At 36.1% G+C, this 22623-nt stretch overlaps 1 protein-coding gene across 4 annotated transcripts in view; it reads left to right on the plus strand.

The window, feature by feature from the left end:
• Window positions 1-5967: 5967 nt before the first annotated feature.
• The window catches only part of LOC110095453 (splicing factor 3B subunit 3), a 53010-nt gene continuing 36354 nt past the window's right edge, over window positions 5968-22623 (plus strand). The window contains exons 1-5 of one of the 4 annotated variants that reach the window (XM_028693837.1): window positions 8090-8147; window positions 8250-8329; window positions 11301-11376; window positions 18421-18479; window positions 20121-20204. In XM_028693837.1, coding sequence (XP_028549670.1) covers window positions 20131-20204 — 74 coding nt within the window. In that variant the 5' untranslated portion in view covers window positions 8090-8147; window positions 8250-8329; window positions 11301-11376; window positions 18421-18479; window positions 20121-20130. Of the gene's footprint in view, window positions 6223-8012; window positions 8148-8249; window positions 8330-11300; window positions 11377-18420; window positions 18480-20120; window positions 20205-22623 lie in introns of those variants that run through there. The other 3 variants (XM_020820995.2, XM_020820996.2, XM_020820997.2) reach the window with 3 other exon arrangements.

A 22623-nucleotide genomic window follows, 5' to 3' on the forward strand; every position in this document is an offset into this window, starting at 1 on the left:
ACAAGTACAAGTCAAGGTTATGTTGATGATTCATAATAACCAAAGTTTTTCCTTATAGGATAAATTCTACCTAAATTAAATTATGAAATCTCTAATTATTATGTGTGTTTACATTAAAGCAAATGTGGACTTTGAATTCTCTAATAGGATTTGGGATAGCCAAGTGAGCAAGAAGTTTGCTCACTCAATGAATTTATGTGTCTTTGGCTGAGTAGTTGAAAGGTCGAAGTTTAGTTAGGGTTTTGAGTAGTCGAGGTTTTTTTTTTGTAATATAAGTATTCTTTAGATATTTTGGATGTTTGTAGGTCTACTGGATTATTATATATAATTGTTTTGAAATGAAATATAAAATGTGAATATTGTTAGTGTATGATTTATGTGTTGGATTTTAGTGGCTTTGGTATATGTAAATATTTGATGATGAGTTAATTAGGTTAAGTATAATTCTTCTATTAGACCATGAGGCATGACACCATTTTTTTTTTGGGCAACATCATAACCCTACTTTCAAGGCTTACAAAATTTTAATAGAATATGAAATAAAGAGAAGAAAGAAAAAATAGAAAGAAGCTTTGAGGATTTCACTCTTGGCACAAAAATGTGCATTATCAATATGCATGTCAAAAATGACCATTTAACCATGTATTTATAAGATTTTGAGTGTTATAAGATAGAATATATATTGATCTTATAAAAATAGATAAAAAATATATGATAAGACAACTACAAACATGCGAAAAACACTTTAGTATGCACATGTTGAAGTATTAGTTGGAACATCACTTAGTATACGTAGACAACTCTATAAATGAATGGCTAGTTAGGTAGATATGTCGTATGTCTTTAGGGTGAATGGTGTAATGCTCTAGAATCTAATGGAAGGATTAGGTTTTTTTAATCCTATAATTAAAGAAGCTCGTCACCCATTAATTACAACTAGAGCTACTATTTTTTTTAAACATAAATGCAACAGTGAACTTTCATCTCACCAAAAATATAATTGTAATAATTCATATCATAAAAGTCTATACATCAAATAATTAAATGCTGATTACAAAATCATACCTTAGCAATTCAGTTCACAAAAGTCTGCCTTTACTCCTGATTTACTTGGTAGGACGTTTACATTTTCTTGAAATATTAAAAGAACAAAGTAAACTTAACTGGCTCATTAGACTCCTCATTCACTCATCTTAGTTATCAAAATCAGTTTATGCATGCTAAAAACAATTAATTTAAAAGCAATTAATCAAAGAAAAGCATAAGGGCTTTCATAATACATAAAGCATAAGTAAAATAAGAATTTACAAAAGTCCACAACGTTACCTGATATCAAGGTCAACATTTACTTTTATAAGCACATAATCACTTTCACTGATGTCTTTAGATGTTGTAAAGAATAACCATTTTTATATACTAACTTGCATTTATTTTCACTTCCACTTTCCGTCAGAATTTATATATAACATCATAATTCACGAAAACATGGCTCAAAATATTTCATAACCTTATTGCAGAAACATTAACACATAAAATTCCATGACTAGGATACACATGTTATGATGTCTATTTTTCTCTTCACTTCCCTTTATACCTCTATTTACCTCTCACACTACTGTGATGTCATAGAATCTAAATTGAAAGAAATTATTCTTTTAATCTTCTAATAAATAACAACCAGAGCTATCTAATTTTATTTATTAGTGCAAGTAAAATATTATAATAATAATGGTATGACGAAGACGGTTTGCAATTTGAAGTTAGATGGACTCCAGAAAAAAAAAATTTACTTGGGTCAAAATATGAGTTATTACACCTACACAGAATAGGTGGGGCCATAGTCCCTCCCAAATCTATATCATGAAGAAGAGTCCGAAGAGTACTTGCAGTGTTACTTAACATCCCACACCTACTTCCAGTAAGTGGGACTATAATCCCTCCTACATTTGCATTAGGTAGATTGAGCCAAAAGAGTACATCTATGACCCTTTGTAACATAGCACATAGTACACTTTTCCATCTTTCAGAACATAACATCTCTAATGCCATGTAATGAAAAAAATACAATGCAATGCATTAATAATAAATAAATTAGGCATTTAACGTAATATTCAGATGATGTAAAAATTGTAAGTAAAATGCCACGACACTTGTAAAATAGACTACTCACTAAACTTTCCCTTTTCAATTTTTACCATCAAACATATATTCATCTGAATAATTCAAGATTTTTATAGTCACTATTATTGCCCAGAAAATAATAATTCAATAATATACTCAAATATTTGCACGAAAAAAATTAATCGTTGAAAGCTCAGGTTGTATATAGCCAAAATGTCCATAATAAGGAACAAAACAACATACCAAAAATCACATGGTGAAAACTAAGGGTGCCGATATATGACCCGACCGAAAACTCGACCAAAAAAATTTTGTGTTAGTTCAGGTCAACTGTTTGGCAAACCAGTTGGGTTCGGGTTTAGATTGTTGATCCGTTTTTATTAGGTTGGGTTCAGATTGACACAAAAATCCGAAGTTGACTAGGATGACGCAGATCCTAGTGTCACTTGACTCAATTCCACGTCTGACATCCCACACAGTGCACTCGTGCTCGAGGCTCGACCCCGCATCTCACACCAGCGGACTGCCATACAATCCTCACCCGCGCGCGTGCTGCCAGCCTCTAACCGGCACACCCACAACCTGCCTTGCTTGCACTTACGACTCAACGCCACATCCCATATATAATAACACGTATGTTGATTATGTCAAATAAATTTTTCTGGAGCAATTATAACTCCAAATCGCAAATCTCCTTCGCCATAACATTGATATTATAGTAGTTTACTTGCATGATTTTTTTTTTTTAAATTTCTAGGACATGACAACTGGTATCAGAGCATATTTGTTGAAAGAATTGATTATTACCAGAGTTGTAGGAATTAATTGTGAATCGGATAAATTGGATATATTAAGATGCATTAGTTTGTATACATAATTGAATCACATGTGATACAATGAACGGTTTGACTTTATGATTTTTTATGAGTTTTGATTTGATTTGAGTTTTGATTGTATGGATTTAGTTATCTCAATTTTATGTCTGAATCCTTAAGAGAAATATCGGTGATGATATTTTCTTAAAGTGTGTAGATTGTAATAACCCGTATGTTGACTAAGTCAAATAATTTTTTTTGGGGCCATTATAACTCAAAATTGCAAATCATCTTTTCTATATCATTGAAATTATATTATTTTACTTGCATGATTTTTTTTTTTGCAATTTCTGGGACATCACACCCTACCCAGGCCCCCTCACTCGCACTCACCCTGCATTTGCCCAGGGTTGAACTCGACCCAGAGCACCCGTGGCTCGCGCTCGACCTTGTGCACCTGCAGCCCATGCAGTCTTGCCTGCTTTGTGCCCAGGTTAGCGTGTCGACTCGAGTCGACCCGAGTTTGGGGCGGGTTAGGTCCCAGTTCAAATTTTTGACCTGCTTCCAAAATCGGGTCGGGTTTTTCGTCGGGTAAAATAGTAGCATGTCATCGGGTTCGACCCGAACTAGATCCGCAACCCATTTTTGACACCCCTAATGAAAACTTCATAAAACTCAAGAAAAATAAAATTTTGTTCATAGCTTTTGAATAATTAATTGGAATTAAAATTAGAGGCTGGAATTTAGGAGTATATATGGAGCTATACAATTTTTTGAACTGGCTTGAAAGATGAATTCCAAACCTTCACCTCCAAATCATCCCCTCTTTCTCTTTCTTCTATCCTATCCTCATTCTCACCCTTCCTTCTACGGCAAGTGCCACAACACATGACTGCCCCAGCGTTGCAGTGCTCTAGAGAACCTTCTAGATGGCCCTAAATTATGCTCACCTACAACCCATCGTAGTGGTGATGCTTTAGTTTGTAGCGATCTTCACCCAAACCTATTTATTGGCCAATTTTTTTGAGAGCTTGCCGCCAAGGCATTGCATCCTTCCGCACTGTGGTGCCCACATAACAAAAATCTAAATTTGGATTTTCACCTTTTTAATCACTAACCATGGTTGTTTTCTATCCCATTTAACATTTTAAGACTCATAAGTACCATTTAACTTAGAAAATTAAGAATTAGTTACAAAAATCACTTGGATTTGACAATTGATGCTACAAATGGTGACTTGCTTGTTTAGTCATCATCATGGGATAGGCATAGGAGAGTAGCTTCTACAGTTCTACTTACTAGGTGAGTGGTGTCTCAAGCTAGAGCAAGTAATCCCATTGGTTGGGGCATTTGGCCCCTTAGGCTAGGGTGAGTCTGACTCAGTCCATGGCGAGTATACCTCAATTGTTCGTGAGTCTGATTAGGTCGTGCCTTGTGCGTATTTTGGTGTGCAAGGTTAGAGAAAAAAACTATCATCTCATTCAAATTTTTATCATTTTCATATTTAAAATACTACAAATAAAAAAAACTAGCAACTCCACATATATTTTCATGGTGGTAGACAATTAGACATAATTATCCACATGAATTTATTATTATTTAATTTATGAATAACAAAACTAGCAACTTGGATGAGCTCCTTATTTCCTCGTCATTCAGAATATCCAATTGTGATTATATCATCTTATTGAGAGTATTGTTATGCACGATCTTTGTATATATATATATATATAAATCCTCCAAAAAAATGACAATTTGATAAATATATTACATTTAAGGTGATAGACATAATTATCCGCATGAACTTATTATTATTATCATAATACTTAGATATTCTATAAAAAATAATAAATTACGATCTTTCAGAAAAAAGGTGAAATTATTTTGTGCGGATACGGACGTCATCTAAGTGAATCAGAACGCACCACATCACCCATTTGCTGTGTACCACTGAGGGAAGGTTCGGTGTCCACACAGAATATTTTCTCTAGAGAAAAAAGTTTCTCTTTCACCATCATTTTACATGATCATTATACGATTATACCAAGCCCGCCCATGATCTAGGGGTGTCAATTTCGGGTCACGGGTCGGGTTCGGGTCGAACCCGAAACTGACCTGGCACTATTCGGGTCAACCCGAACCCGACCCGTTTTTAAAAATGGGTCAGTTTCTTGGACCCGAACTCGACCCGCTTCGGGTCCGGGTCAACCCGACCCGACCCGAATGACCCATTTTCAACAAAAAATTGCTAATTTTCGGGTAAAAAACGGGTCAATCTCCTCTTTTTGTGTCAAAACCGGGTCAAAATCGGGTCAATCTCGGTTTGCCAAGTCAAAATGGGGTTTTCGGGTCAAAATCGGGTCACTTTCGGGTCAATTTCGGGTCAAAGGGTTAACCCGAACCCGACCCGATTTTTGAAACGGGTCGAAATGTTGAACCCGAACCCGACCCGTTTCGGGTTTGGGTTGACCCTAACCCGAAATTTTCGGGTCGGGTTCGAGTCGGGTTTTTGGGTCATGTCAAATATTGACACCCCTAGGCGGATCCACCTTAAATTTCGGGTAAATATTTCTTTTTAGAGAGATTTACATACATATCACTTAATATTATTTTATTTAGATATTTAACTCCTAAAACTTTAATATTACATACATACCATCTTTAGTTCATTTTCATATCAAATAGGAGTAGTAAAAATAAAATATATGAGTGGTAGGAAAGAAATATAAGTGTTATATTTGATATTAAAATAATATAAGGTGATATGCATGTAATATTAAAATTTTGGGTGTTATATATATGTAAATAAAATATTATAAAGTGATATGTATGTAATCCCTTATTTATATGGTCAAATCTTGCTAAGGGGCGCTACCCCCTTAACACTCGACATATCTGCCAAATATATAAGGATGAACAAATAGAGGTTAAGAAACAACGCTCTCGAAATAAATTTTAATAGTAAGGATATTAAAAATAAAAAAAAAAAAACTCTTCATTTTTAGATATAAATTTGACCCCGTAAAATTTAAAGGTGTATCCGCCCCTGCCTACTAGTTTACCCGATCAAATCGCACCATATCGAGTCGAGTTCCACAGCGATAGCCTGAGACTGTTAAGCATGTCTGAAGGAGAAAAGGATTCCGGCAGCGTTAGCCCTCAACAGTCGGCGCCGAGGCCCGGCGGGTACTACTTGGCGAAGTACTTACTTCGTGGTAGTGCCGTCATCCACGCAGTCCGAGGCCATCTCCGCTCCCCGACCTCCGATGACATCGTATTTGGAAAGGTACCACTCTTCATCGATTCGATTTACTTCTCTTCCGCACGTTGGCTTTCTTTTGATATTTCTGTTAAGCTCTGCCTTGATTCCGTGTTTAGATTTTTCAAAGCATTCGATCGAGGTTCTGTCGAATTTGTTGCATCTGGTCGTTTGAATGTATGAAAAGAAGATGACCATGTGCAGTGGGTTTTAGATGCAATAGGCTGCTTGTGAGGATCTTGTCTCATTAGCCAATAAACAACGAAGAAGAAATGATAAAAAGAATGCATTTTTGTGCCTCAAGTTCGGTTATATGATCTAAGTCCATGGGTGAAATCGAAATGCGGGAGGAGTTTTTCTGGATACCTGCTTGAATTACTTTCGCAGTGCCTCTGAAGATTTTTCTATTCTATTTTCTTTTTCTTCCTCCAAAATCAAAGTAGCTTTATGTAAACCACATATGCATGAAGTTGACAACTCCTTGGTCCATTTGTAACTAGATTTGCTGAGTTCGAACCCACTGAGAATTTCCCTGAACAATCTAAGTCTTGCTTTATGGATTCTATGTTAAACATACATGTATTTATTTTGAGATAATTCATATATATGAATTAAAATTGTTTAATACTTCCGCAAAAAAAAAAAAAAAAAGCCAATCCAAACATATTTTAGCATCATCATCATGATCATCATTAACCTTATCCCAACTATTTGGGGTTGGCTTTATAAAACTTCATTTTCCATTTATGCGTTCATGTTGCGGTTCACCGATTGTTGTCCTAATTGATTTTAGAACCATCATCATCATCTTTAGGGTCATCCAACTATTTACAGTTATCTTGATGAATCCTTAATTTTTCATTCATTTCTATCGAGGTCATCGATTGCTGTAAATTGAACACTTTGGTAGAAGTCTATTCTTTATTTTAATTTAAGTTAAAAGACACGACATTATTAGACATAAGTTATTTTATTCTAATTTGACTAGTGGAATTAAAAATGTGCTTGTTAGTCAATGCAATGTAAATGTTACTTTAATCCAATCTATATATCACAAATTAAAATTGTATGAATGTATCAAATAATAATTCAATTAGTTGGATTAAAAGGGATGGGAACCTTGTTAACTTTCCAATTAGGACAATATGATTAAACAGATTGAGTAACGACTCAACCAAGGAAATAATCCTTTTGTAAATATGGCAATCTCTAATGGTTACACTTGACAATAACGAGAGTTTAGGCAATGATAAAAATTATGATACAATGCAGATTGAGAATTTCCCATGAACTTCTTAGGTTAACGTCAAATAGGATGAGAAGCAAAGTTATGGTGAAGACAAGAGAAGGGAAATGGGTGAAATGAAAGGTGAAACATCAGTGAGTCACGATAAAGGAAAGGAAGAAGTTGGAGCTTTGATGCAACTTTGTTGTAGTGGCTATCAATAAAGTAGGAGATGAATGGAGATCGTGAAAACCCTACCCCAACTTCTCATGTTATATTGGGGAGGGGAATTGAGATTGTGGCCCCCATTATTCTCACTTGATTATTAAGTTTGCTTGGGTATTTCCAAAAATCCTTTTTAGATTTGTATTATTTAATCTTAGGATAATATCAGATTTTTCTCCATAAAATGGTCGGTATTTAAGGTGTTCCCCTAATAATTCTGGAGAATTTATTACAAATTTCTGTTGTAAAATATTATATTTATGATATGTGTTGTTAATTGTATAATTTCCTTCAATTTTTATGCCAATTATTTTCTATAAACAATTTTCTACAAAATATAATTTTATCATATTATTATTCATTTTAGGAGACATCTTTGGAGTTGGTGGTAATTGATGAAGATGGAATAGTGCAATCAATCTGCGAGCAACCTGTATTTGGGATTATCAAAGATCTTGCCATCTTAGGATGGAATGATAAATTTAGGCAATCAAGGCCACAGGTTTTGTTCTTCTTCCTTTCGGATCATTGTTTTAAAATTTTTGCTTTTTTTGGAGATTTCAAATTTTCATTGCTAAGTATGTGGAAAAAACTAATTGTTCAGATGATAGGGAAAGATCAATTGGTGGTTCTTTCAGATTCAGGAAAGCTTTCTTTTCTTGCCTTCTCCTTTGAGATGCATAGGTTCGTTATGCTCCACATTCTTTTTGAAGCGGTGACGATTTATTTATGGGTGGAATTCCATGGTCCCCCTTTATTGTGGCATGCAATGCAAACAATATTTCATTAAAGCCATTAAGTTGGTCCATGTACTTTTTTCGTAGCATAGAATTTGGTCATTTTTTGTAATTTCTAGTTATGATGCATCACCATATTATCGTCCGTAATTCCTCTTGGTAACTACACATATTTTTGGGATGAAATCATCCATGTAACTATTGATAAATTAATCCATACTTTGACAATATTATTTTCTCATATAATAGAGGGAAAGGGGTTCAGGATGATAGTGGTGTGAAATAAGATAATGTTGGTACTAAGAGGGGATTTAGTGGGGTTGGGTTGGAGTGCATGAGAAAGACATAGATTAATTGTTAGATGGGTGGAAAGGGATGGGAATTGGGTCTGGGGGGATACATAAATGGAGATGGATATATAAATTTTAGGTATCAAAGAAAATTATAGTGCATGATCAGAATATGCGGCAATGGATCGATTTGGTTTTGTTTTTTTTTTTTTTTAATTTGGTTAAAGTGTTTTATCCAATAGAATGTCTAGGGCAGCCATGCACACATCTTTTATTCTTATTTTTTAGTAAATGGAGACGATGCATTAAATTCTTGTTGTATTGTTTATGTTTTTGCAATATGTTGTAGAAAATATTTATTAAATTCTAATATGAGTTTATTGATTTGTCACAAAATTGTTGATTGGGCCTTTAGTTATTGATATATGCTTGGTATTTGTAGCTTGTTTCTTCAATTTTAGGTTGAGTATTATAAATATTTATCTCATTTATAGTTTCTCTACAGATGCTTTAATTAAGAATGGCCTCATAGAGTGGATTTTAAAATCTTCTAACTCTCACCCAATTATTTCCTTTTCACACTTAAGTCATTATCAACTTTCTCTTGGCTTCAGTTATTGAAATAAATATAAAATCATGGCCCATACTTTTTCATCTACAACAACCTAACAATTCATGGACTTCAACTTTCTATCACAACAATCAAGCAATCTGTGGACAATAATTTTTCATGTACAAAAATTCAACTATTGATGGACAACAACATTATATTTATGCGATGATTATTAATTTTGAATTATTGAATGAAAGACTTTTTTTTTTCAACTTTATTTCTTTTATTGATGGTAGTTTCTCTACTATTTATGTACAATTTTTTTTTAAAATGCAAAACTAAGGAATAAAATTTAATCCAAAAATCTCCCATTTCTTTTTTCGCATTCTAATTTTCAAGATGGTATTAAGAGACATTAAGATTCTACTCCCTATGAGGTTGATAAGCCCTTCAACATAATATTTCTCTTCCAAGTTTATGAGTCCTTAACCTACATTGAATGCTAATTTTCATCCAACAAGAGTGGTGAAAATGTATTTGAAGGATCCTCTTGGAAAGAAATCAGTAATAGTTGCTAGGAAAAAATAGTAGTTAAAAGTCGATAATATGAACGTTGGAAATCGATCTCAATATAGAAATAGTCGAAACATAGAAAATCTAGGATGAAATATATGGATTAAAAATTTTAAGGAACCAATGATAGAGACAAATCACAATAACTCTTTTTTTTCTCTATCATCCATATGACCGAAAAACAAAGCATGACAAACTTTTCTCTTAGCAAAGCTTATCTTGAAACATTACTAGAATATTCTTGGTTGCTCGAAAAGGTAGATTCTCAAATGTCCTCGTTGCAAATAAAGAGAATGCTACTACTTAGTAGACTCAAAAGTGTCAGATCTTATAATAGGAGAGAAAAATGCTTTTCATAATTACAATCATTTTCATTAAAATTATAATATTTGGTTTACAAATGAGTTTATATTAAACATGTTATAATAAGTTTTATTATTCTTTCAAACATGGTTTAAATTGCACAATATGAGAGGGGCACATCAGTGCTTTTTCGAAAATTCGCAATGAGGCTCACACCTCATTTGGTGCTATGTGAGGCGTACTCAGTTTAGAGATAGGGCATATTTTAAAAAAAAGTAAAATAAACATAATAAAGCACTTCTACGTACACAAATAGTACCATGCCTCACTCATGAACACCTTCGGTCTCACGGAATAGCCATTACCAGAGCGCCTGTCACGTAATTCCTTCTAAATTCTTTACGCATGCCATCGTCCGTCTCTTTTCTAGCCATGGCCGCAGTGGCTGTTGCCGCCTCCTAATCAATTCTACATCCACTAAAAGGAACTCTTTGATGTTTGTATAATACTTCTTACGTCCTAATTTGATGTTATGATATTAATATGTTACTTGATACTTTGCATGATCTATTACTACTTTCTATGTTAGGATGTTAATGCGTTACTTTTTAATATGTTCATAGATTATGATGTTTATATGTTACTTCTCACTTCATACTTTGATGTGCATACAACACTCTTATTTTGCACCATTTTTTTATTCAAAGACTTACACCTCAAAATGACTCAAGGCTTACACTTGGCATCACGGAGGAAAAATGCCCTCAAAATCAAACTACGTAATTTTAAATCGTGCTTTCAAAACATCTAATACTTCGTGTTTTTAGTGCTTAACCATGATGTTCTGTATCACGAGGATTCAGATGGGAGCATTAGGAGTGGATATATTCTCATGGATTAGTGATTTCAAAACTTATTTACTAGACGGTGCTTTAAACGAAAAAAATATTATCATTCTCCTATTTTCACTAGGTTTCTAGTAGGTGGTCCAAATGTGTCATTTAGTTCTATGGGATGGTTTATCTTTTTGTTTCATACATCATATTTTTGTCCTTCGATATATTTTTGTACTCGGGTAATTCTTGGTAATTACTTTTACTATACTCATACTATTAACTTGTTATAATATTGCATAAAAAAGAAAGAGACTTAAGAAAAATTGTGTTGCTAAATTTTCATTTACTTTTTATCACTTTTAGGACTTGAACTCGGGGAGATTGATTGACAGTGCTTAGATGTATCATGATTCTATCTTCTAAAAAATAGTCTCTCAAGGTACGACTCAAATGACCGGTTTTGTATCTATCAAAACACTTCAAATTTTAAACACACTTCAAATAATGTTAATGTATAAACTTTGACATTACGCCTATGTCTCTCAAACTATATTTAAAAAATATATTCCATCTTTTTCTACCAACAACAATTAAAAGGATTTTTAATTGTGAAATTTATCGTAGTCCAACATGCAAACATTTCTAACATTTGTTTTAGTCCACAATGATGTGTGGGGACCATCTATAGCAGAAGCATGTTTAGAGCTAGATTGTTTATTTCCTTCGTTGACTATCATACCCATGCCACTTGCGTTTTTTTAATCAAAGAAAAATCTAAAGCATGAAATTTTAACACCGTGATCCATACTCAGTTTCAGGTTAAAATCTATTTTCTAAAATGTCAAAGAATACTTCGAATCAGTTTAAGTAAAATATATCCTACATTAAGAGATTATCCAACAAAGCTCTTATGTTGACTCCCCTCTATAAAATGAACTTGCTGAAATAAAAAATAGGCATCTCTTAGAGGTTGCTAGATTATTAATATTAATCATTAATGTTTTGAAATATATTTGAGGAGAAGCTATCCTAACAACTGCATGTCTCTTTCGTAGAATGTTCTCAAGATCACCTAAATTTCAAATCCCTCTTAAGATCCTTCTCTCTTTGTTTCTCAAGTTTAAAGTCATTTTTTTGTTTCTCCAAATATCTTTGGATATTCAGCCTTTATTATTTTCAAAATTAGAGCAATTTTGACCATAAATCTATCAAGGTTATCTTGATTGAATCCTCCATAATTTAAAATGATATAAACTATATACTCCATTCACCAGAAAAAATTACAATTCTAGGACATGACCTCCATTGAACCCCTAATTCACTATAAACCTTAAACCAAGTCAGAGGAAATTAAAGAATAGGAATTTTAAGTTTGGAATTTATTTGATTATTCACTATTCTCTCTCATCAAACCTTGACAACGAGCATTTCTCATTTCCCTTCATTTAAATATTGAAGCCTTACCATAACTACAAACCCCCTCATCACCGTATTAGTTTATCCAACCTATTGAAACCCCACCAGAATTGCAAACTCCATTGTCGCCTTGTCAATACATCTAACCCATGCAAAATGAACTTCGTGCCTATACTAGGAGGGAAAAAAATCAAGACGGTAACAATTAACATGTCTTTTCAAGGACCAATGAAGTATGCACTAGCCTTTATTATTTTCAAAATTAGAGCAATTTTTACATGACCTAAAACTTCTTTTGGATTTTGTGCTTTTGTCACTTATCTTGATATCATATAAATTTCAAATAATGTTCATGAAGCTCTTAAAATACTTGAGTGAAAGAAAGTTGCATTGGAAGAAATCCTAACCTTAGTTTTCGAACTTCTATTAGGAAAAAATTGATATGATGCAAATGAATTTGTTAGGTTGGTGCAAGAAGGACCGGTCCAGCCAGCCCAGCACAAGGGCCGACATCTGGTTTATTCCAAGCAGACCAAACAATCGCCGGTCCTCCTTTTAGGGCCCCTTCTTTGAATAAAAAATTCAAGAGGGGGCGGTTCAGGGGGGGAATTGAATTTGGGAGGGGCTGTTTAGTAATTAGAATATATTTGTATGCTCTAAATAGATGGGAAGGGTTAGGGTTATCTATATTTTGCTGAAGTTGGGATTTCTCTTTGGTTTTATTGGGCTCTATTCGCCCGTATTTGTTTCTTCTTCTTATTATCAATAAAAAAGTTTCTCGTGTGTGATTCTACCTAGACCTTTCTTGGCAATTGTTCAAAGCTTGCTGAAATTCAATTTCAACCAAACTTTTCTTCTAATTCAAGAGGCGATTCCTAACAAATTGGTATTAGAGCACTTTCTTAGATGGAAAAATAAGTTGTCTTTGCTGTTTTTTACGGTTGGAGCCCATATCCAATTAATGACAGCAAAGAAGATAGATGCGTTGGAAGGGAAGATGGAACAACTCAAGATTGGAGTAGAGGAAAAATATTCCGAGGTAGAGGGAAGACTCTTAGCCATCGAGAACCACTTTGGAAACTTTGAAGATATGATGAAGAAGATGCTTGAGATGCAGTCGAAAGCGTTATTGATGATTCCTAGGGCTGAACCTAGAGGAAAGGAAATTTTTGGAGGACAATGATGAATTGGAGAATGTTTTTCATCAAGGATCTCCACGTGGGGCTCCGTTGGTGGGCAGATCTAGGAATTTTGAAGGTAGGACAACAAGGAGGAGGGAGGCCGCCCCTTTGCGAGACTACCCGGGCATGGGGAGAGGTGGAATGGAGAAGGTCATGGTTGGGGGGAGCCATGGGGTCCAACTCAACCAAGGGAGGATGGAAGGGAATCACACCACCACTACAAGGGAGGAACCAACAAAGAAAGAAACTATTGGGGATGAATGTGAGAGCAAGGAAGCTAAAGATGTCGGTCTTTGAAGGGGAGAATGCTCAGGATTTGGTGTACCGGATGGAACTTTACTTTGCTATCAATGAGCTGACTAAAGGGGAAGAACTCATGGTAGCGGGCATGTGCTTGGAGGTAAAAGCCTTAGCTTGGTTTCAGTGGAGGGAGGATCGATGTCCGATCTATTCATGGGAGGAATTTAATGAGTGTTTGTTGGAACATTTCCAAGCCATTCAAAAAGGAAACCTTCACGAACAGTTCTATGCCCTAACTTAAAAGGGGAAAATCATGGAGTATTGGGAGAAGTTCGAGCTGCTGTCGAGGAGACTGAGAGGAGTTTCTGAGAAAGGGTTGGAAGGGAATTTCATGAAGGGGCTTAGGAAGGACATACAGGTAGGGCTCAGGGTACTGAGACCTAGAGGGCTGAGAGAAACGATGGAGGAAAAACTATCGGAGGGAGAATGCTAGCAGAAGTAACATCATGGGAGGGACTTACAGAAGCCCCTCTACAACCTTGGCACCAAGAACCCAGAAGGTGTCATTTTAGAGGGAATCACCAAAGGAGAAGAGCACAGGAGTTCGCCTGGAGGCAACTTCAAATGCTTTACAGGACGGCAGTGTAGGATAGGCTGGCAAAAGGGTTATGTTTCAGATGTGATGAGAGGTATATGCCGCGACACGAGTGTATGGACTGAACTCTTTAGGTTCTCATTGTCTGTGATAATGAGGAAGCTGAGGAGGGAGGTGGGAGTGAGGCATCAATGGATGAGGAAAAGCTGTATTTAGACATGATAGAGGTCTCCTTGAGCTCAGTGGTGGGATTCACTCCAAATTACACCATGAAAGTCAAAGGCGAAATATTAGACAAGGAAGTAATACTGTTGATAGACAGTGATGCTACCCACAATTTCATCTCCAATCAAGTCGTAGACCAATTGTGGGTGAAACTGGCGGAAGCAGGGTGTTATGGGGTGATGCTGACCATACAGGGGTCTAGGTGAGGGAGGATTTTTTTCTATTGGAGTTAGGGAGCATTAATGTCATTCTGGGGATGAGATGATTGCAGACCTTGAGGGATACCAAGGTCAATTGAGGAAAGTTGATGATGGAACTGCTGGTGGCAGGGAGAAGGGTGGTGATCAAAGGTGATGCAGGGCTCTCCAAAGCTAATGTGTCTCTCAAAATCATGGTAAAGGCCATACAAGAGGTGGGAGGGGGATTTTTGGTGGACCTATAGAGTTTAGAGGAGATCGGAGGGGAGAAGGGGGGGGGGGGGCCAAGGGGGGGGGGGGGGACATCCCTCTTTCAATACGGCTAGTTATACAATAATTCAATGAGGTTTTTTAACCACCTTAGGGATTGCAATCACAAAGGGGATAGGTGCATGCCATCACTTTGAGAGAGGGGTGTCACCAATTAGTGCCAAACCCTAACGCTACCCTTTGATCCAGAAGGTGAGATTGAGAAGCTGATATGAGAGATATTGGAGTAGGGATCATCAGGTTGAGCGTGAGCCTTTTTTCTAGACCAGTTCTACTGGTCATGAAGAAGGATGGAAGTTGGTGATTTTGTGTGGATTACCGGACTTTGAATAAGGAGACTGTGCCAGACAAGTTTCCTATTCCAATGATAAATGAGTTGCTGGATGAGCTTTGTGGAGCGGCGGTGTTCGCGAAGGTGGACCTGAAGTCCGAATACCATTAGATCCGGATGTGAGAGGAGAATGTTTCGAAGACAGCTTTCAGGACACGAGAGGGACACTATGAATTCTTGGTGATGTCGTTTGGTCTCACCAATGCCCTTGCTACCTTCCAATTCTTCATGATCAAGGTGTTTCGACTATATCTCAGGAAGTTTATTTTAGTTTTCTTTGATGACATCTTGGTGTACAACAAGTCCAATGAAGAGATTTTTTGTGCATCTAAGGGTGGTCTTAGAGGTTTTATAGGAGCATCAACTAAGTGCCAATCCGAAGAAGTATTGTTTTGCACAGATATTGTGAAATACTTGGTACATGTGGTATCCCAGGAGGGGCTGGCTGCTGATCAGGCTAAAGATTGAGGCAATGCTGAATTGTCTCTATTTTGGAACTTGAGGGAGCTGAGGGGCTTCCTTGGATTAACTGGGTACTACAAGAGATTCATTAGGGGATGCAACACCATAGTTTGACCTCTAATAGGGCAGCTGAAGAAGGATAACTTCTTGTAAGGAGAGGCAACCACTCAGGCCTTTGAGAGATTGAAGACAACCAGGACCATGATCCCATTCTTGTCCCTACTCGATTTCATCCAGACATTCGTGGTAGAGACTGATGCATCAACATATGGATTGGGGAAGTGCTCATGCAAAATCATAGACCCATAGCCTACTTCAGCCAGGTGTTGACAACCAGAGCTAGGCAGAAGTCATTCTATGAGAGGGAATTGATGACCATTGTATTGGCTATTCAGAAGTGATGGCCTTTCTTGTTGGGTCAACATTTCATTGTCAGGACATACCAACGGAGCTTGAAGTACTTGTTAGAGTAGAGGATGGTAACTGAGAAACATCAGAGGTGGCTGTCAAAGTTGTTGGGCTATGACTTTGAGATCCAATATAGGCCATGGTTAGAGAGTAAGGCGACTGATGCCTTATCTAAATATGTAGGAGAGCTCCAAGAGGTAGCCATTTCGATACCACTAATGTTGGATTGGGGGGCTATTAAGGAGGAGAGTGTATGAGATGAGGAGCTAAGGGGGATTAGGGCGGATCTACTGAAGGATGCAAGGAGCCACCCTAGCTATTCTCTAAGGGGAGAGACTGTTGTACTAAGAGAGGTTTGTGCTGCCACGGACCTCAGTTCATATTCCCCACCTGCTGCAGGAGTTTCCACCTGCTGCAGGAGTTTCATGGGAGCGTTGTCGAGGGGCTTTCTTTTTGTTATGCAGAAGACATACATGAGATTGTTAGCATAATTTTATTGGAAGGGGATGCATAAGGATATGGAGAAGATGACTAGGTGTGAGATGCTGATGTAGACAAAGGGGGGGTCAACACAAGTTGAGTTTTACTTTTAATTGCAAGTGTTCAAGTTGTTTGTAAGTCCTTTTATAATATGAAAATGGTGTTTTAGTTTATTTGTCTAATTAGTCTAATTTTTATGAGTTATTTGAATTTTTATTATCTTAGTAAGGGTATGTTTTTGTGATAAAAAATTTGGGTCCCTCTCCCAAATTTTTGATTGCATCAGATGCCAGAGAAATAAGTACATGGCTATGGCTCTAGGGGGATTACTTCAACCCCTGGATCTTCCAGATAGAGTGTGGGTGGAGGTCGCCATGGATTTCATAGATGGGCTACCTCGATCTGAGGGGTTTACAATAATTCTAGTGGCGGTTGATAGGTTGAACAAATATGCTCATTTCATTCCCATACAACACCTTTATACGGCAGTTACAGTGGTGACAACATTCATCCGAGAGGTGGTTAGATTACTTGAGATCCCAGAGTCAATAGTTTTTTATCGAGATAAGCTGTTTCTCTTTCATTTCTAGAGAGAGTTGTTCAGGCTGCAGGGAACAGTTCTAAAGAGGAGCACCTCTTACCACCCTTAGACGGGCGGACAGACCGTGGTAGTAAACAGGAGCCTGGAGACTTACCTACGGTGTTTTGCTTCATAGACACCTCGGCTGAGGTCCAAGTGGCTAGCATGTGCAGAGTATTGGTACAACACTTCATATCATTTGACTTCCCATATGACTTCTTTCAAAGTGTTGTGCGCAAGGGACCCTCCACACTTGGTGCATTTTGGGCAGAGTAGCACACCTGTCTCTTCAGTAGATCAGTACTTGGAGGAAAGAGATAGGGTGTTGAAGGAATTGAAGAGGCCCCTATTGAGAGCACAACAAATTATGAAGAAGTAGCCGGATGGACACATGAAGGACATCCAATTTGAAGTGGTGGATAGGGTGTTCTTAAAGTTGCGTTGACCAAACAGCCGCTAGCCCCCCTTGTGGGGCCCATTATTTGAATAAAAAATTCAGGAGGAGGGGGCAGTTTAGGAGGGAATTGAATTTGGGAGGGGGTGTTTAGTAATTAGAATTATATTTGTTTTTTTAAAGAATTATATTTGTATGCTTTAAATAGATGGGAAAGGTTAGGCCGTTAGGGTTAGGGTTATTTTTGTTTTTGTTGAATTTTGGATTTCTTTTAGGTTTGTTTGGGCTCTAGCCGTCGGCTAGGGATTTGGAGAGACGAATCTTCCACTCGAATTGAAGATCCATTGTATCGTGTTTGTTTCTTCTTATTATTATCAATAAAAAGGTTTCTTGTGCATGATTCCACATAAATCTTTCTTGACGACCGTTCGAAGCTTACTGAAATTCAATTTCTGCCAAGCTTTTCTTCTAATTCAAGATGTGTTTCCTAACAAAATCCTTATGATCAGACATAAAGTAGATGGGGGTGTGCAAAGATTAACTTGTGCAAAAGGGTACTCCTTATCATATAACATTGGCTATAAATGAACAATTTGATTGTTAAACTAAACAAAATTCAAATTCCGCTTCCTTTTGCAAAAAGTTTGGATTGGTCTCTACATCAGCTTGACATTAAGAATGTTTTTCTTAATGTGAATCTGAAGGAGGAAGAAGTATATGAAGGGATTCCGCCTATATTGAAAATCAAAGAAACATCAATAAGGTATGCAGACTTCAAACAATCCATTCATACTTGTTTTGATAGATTATCCAAATATTTTGAGAAATATAGGTACACCGGGTGATATGCTGATCACATTTTTTTTATCAAGTGATCGCTTAGCAAAAAAAGATTCCAATTAGGTATGTTGATGGTTTTATATTGACAAGTAACTTCAAGAAGAGTTAACTAGATTAAAACTGGCAAGATAATTTGTGGTAAAATACTTACGAAATTTAAAATACTTGGTATGGAAGTGACATGATCAAAATAAGGTATTGTCATTTTTCAAAGTATATTCTTCATCTAGTTTTTGAAACAAGAATGTTTGAATGTTAGCTTTCAAAAACTCCAGTTGTCATCAACAAAGAAGATTGGACTCACCATTAACAACGCATCCATTGATAAAGGTAAATATCAATGTGATGGGACTTAGTTTGTAATTTTCGGAATCCAGGAAAAACAGCCCAAAAACGGTGGAAAAATGCGAAATTTCTTGGATGAAAACACTCACAAACACTTCAATAACTTGAATATCAAAAGACTTACAAGTTTCCACGGATACAATGCTCTCAATTCGAGAAGAGAAGCTTTCTCCCAAGCCCTAGAGAAGAAGAAAGCTAAAACAGCCACCAAAACAAGATCCCTCTCAAACCAGCCCAAACTCCCCTTTAACCCTCACATGAAACCCCCAAAATATCCTAATTATCCCTAGGGCAAACAAAACAAACTCCCACTTACATTTGGTGGGCCCTTTGGGCCCACCCGCCTCCTCCCTCTCCTTCGGCCGAACGCCCAGGCGGGCGATATCTCCGCCTGTAAAAGGCGAGAACCGGCCCCTGGTGGGCCGGTGCGGATGCAGGATGGACCGGCCGGTCCGGTCCATCACAATGTCTAGTTGGCAAACTTAGTGAACTTTCTCTTACCCATCTTGTTATTGGGGTCCATGTGAAATAATCCTGAATTCGTGCCCAACTTTGTTCTTTATACAACTTAACAGCCCATGAACAATAACAATTCAGACATGAAAAATAAAACAATTTTTGGACATCAGCTTCCCATTTTAAGCTGTGTAGTTAATTCTAAATTTCAAAGATAAAGATTGGATTCTAGATTTGTTTCTTTTCTTAATAGTTGCTGGGTTTAAAATTGCACTATTATGTATTGAGACATTTCTTTTAGTGAGATGAGAGGCAAGCCTTAAGATATTTAGATGTATAAACCATAAAATAAATCCATCAAATGAAGAAAAAATATGAAAAATAAATTATTTAAGAGAAATGCTATTAATTCATAACATAACATCATAAAAAAACATACACGCACTCAATAATTAGCGGAGGTAGATGGTTGTAGAAGTAGTGAAGCATTTTTTTTTCATGGTAAGAATTCATAATTATAAGAATACCCTTCTAATTTATTGACTGAAGGCGGGCCAAAACATTTCTTCCTGAAACAAAGGTATCAAAATTGTGCATGTTAAAAGTGTGGAACCATTGTGCAGTATATATAAAATCAGGGGACATAAATGCAATTTATCCTTATTATTTAGGTAACTATTTTTTCCATATTGACCGTTGAATTAAAGTTTGATATTTTGGAAAATTAACATTTTTAAACTGCTAAATTCTAGTTACCTTGTAGGTTCCTTGCGATGAACCATATACAATTGTCCAAGCCAGGAAATTCGATTGATCAGGTTGGAAGAATGCTGGCTGTTGACCCGGAGTAAGTCTCAATTGTTGTTTTAGTTTAAGTTGTTAATTATTTTGATAATATTTTTTTTGGATGATTTATACCCTATTACAGAAGAGTTCTCTTATTGCGGCAAGTACTTTAAAAATTTGCTCTTTTTTTTAATGAAAATCACAACTATGTTCGCTGTATATAATAATTACACTTTGATATAATTATTGAGGTCATCATAGCTGCCTCTTAATTATCAAACTTGCTAAAAATGATATTATTTTGCATGTAATGATTAAAAAATAAAATGATGTATCTAACATTTTCTTCTTCAACTGAATCACATACCAATGTTTTGGTTGTCTTGGCTGAGTGAGCTTGAAAGATTACAACTTCATTCTTTGAGTTAATAACTCATGTCCTGTACTATCGTCTTAATCACTGCAGCACTCTTTCTTTACTTCCAGTTATATTGGTTGGTGTAATTCTCCCCCAAAAGGTTTTATTAATCCATCGGTGTCAAGAGTTTATTTCTCAAGCAGGATGGGTATATGTGAAGTCAAGGAACTAGTTGATCTCTTCTTCTGAATCTATTTGTTCTATTTAAATATTTGTACATTAATGGTGTCCAACAGGAAATTTATTACTTTAAATGCTTGCTGGATGCAGGATGTTGATCCTTTTTTCTTTTTTCTAATAAAAAGTTTTGTGGATGTGATGGTACAGTTTCAGTCCGCATGAAGCTTCAGGTCATGGAAGATCTCTTTAGATCCGCATGAAGCTTCAGGTCATGGAAGATCTCTTTAGATCACTTTATTGCACATCTTGATCATTCCATGCGAAAAGACTAAGATTTTGTTGCGGAAATGTAGAATATATTGTTTTTTTTTTTAAGTCAGGAGTCCACTAAAGCGTTCTTCAAGCTGTAATCATTGCTATTGCTAGCCTTCCTATTATTATGTTCCCTGAGCACTACTGATGCTCAGTCTAGTGTCACGATCTTGTGTCTTTTTATGTCTTCTATTTGCATGTTATTTATGCTATTATGTGTATTTACTTTTAGTTTTGAAGGATCTTAAGGAGTTAATTCCTCTTTCTGTGCTCCAGCTATTATTATAAAAAGCTGGATTGTGTCCTTTGGAATGTTTAGATGAATGAAATTAGAGTCTTTGGCTGACTGCTATTTTCAGTGAGCCTTCTTTTCTTGATTGGATTAGTGTAATAAAATCTCAACCTCTTTGAGAGCATTACAGAGATGTAGAGACAATTAGAAGTCTTTGTGCCAAGCTCCCATGCCTCCGGCCTCAGTGTTTTACTCTACCCTCTGACAATCTAGCCTTTATTTTCCCTCTTTACTGCCTTGCTCGTCTGAGTCGCTACAATTTATTAATAAGCCTCCATTTTTCCCTTGCCCTTATCTTCTAGGATTTTAAATACCAAGTTGTCATAAGAATTGAAAAAAAATATAATGGTAGCGTTCATTACACCTACAAAAACCTATTGGAAACGTTATAAGATGATCTTGAGTTTCGGCATGGACCATAGTCCTTCAAAATGTGCTAAATCAAGCAAAAATTGTTAAAAACTAGGGTTTTTTCTGCCAAATAATAGATGTGACATCTATTTGCATAGTAGCTAAACATGTTCGAGCATTTGAACCTTAATAAGCCATTGACAACAATTAATAGGTTGATCTCACCTTATAAAGAGTTTCTAAAAATGTGCGAAAGCATGTCTCTTTGGGTATATAGTACAAGCATCTTTTTTGAATTTTTTCTGCACATAAGGAGACTTAACTTGGATGCATGTTAGACATGAATTCTTAGTTTGATATAAATAGATTCCATGCCATTTCCGTCGTTGTCAAAGTTCTCGGCTTATACCGTGACATCTTTTGTTTATAAGATGTCACGACACGGCCCGGAGACTCGAATTAATGAGGCAGGAACAAATGGATGGACAATTAATATAGTTCGTTTAATAACATAAAATAACATAAAATACTTAACAGACTAATATCCAACATATAATTGAAGAGCAACTATAACAAATTTTTTAGTTTAAACATATAACAAACTAGTTCTTATCTATTATCATTTGATCTTCTTTTGTAGGCGAATTCTTCTCTTTCAACCATTTATTTCTCAGAAGATTTACTTGAAATTTCTATTTAATAATCTGAGTTTTCATAATAAATGTGAGAACCAGATTTATCAGGTTCAGCAGAACCAACTCTATTCAGCAAAATCGGCGCTGTACTATAGCACAGAGCGGAACCGAGCATAGAAACGCGACCTGAGTAGTCATTGCGGGCGTGTATACGTCTATTTGATAGATTTTTTTGTTGTGTTAATAGATAAACGCGTGGGAGAGTGAAAAATAACAACTCCTCATGTGAGAAATATTTGTTTCATTCATTCTTGTAGAAGAAAACGGTAGAGAACGATGTTCTATTGTGAGA

The sequence above is a fragment of the Dendrobium catenatum genome, unplaced genomic scaffold, assembly GCF_001605985.2.
Source record: "Dendrobium catenatum unplaced genomic scaffold, ASM160598v2 fragScaff_scaffold_370, whole genome shotgun sequence".
NCBI classification, from domain to species: domain Eukaryota; kingdom Viridiplantae; phylum Streptophyta; class Magnoliopsida; order Asparagales; family Orchidaceae; genus Dendrobium; species Dendrobium catenatum.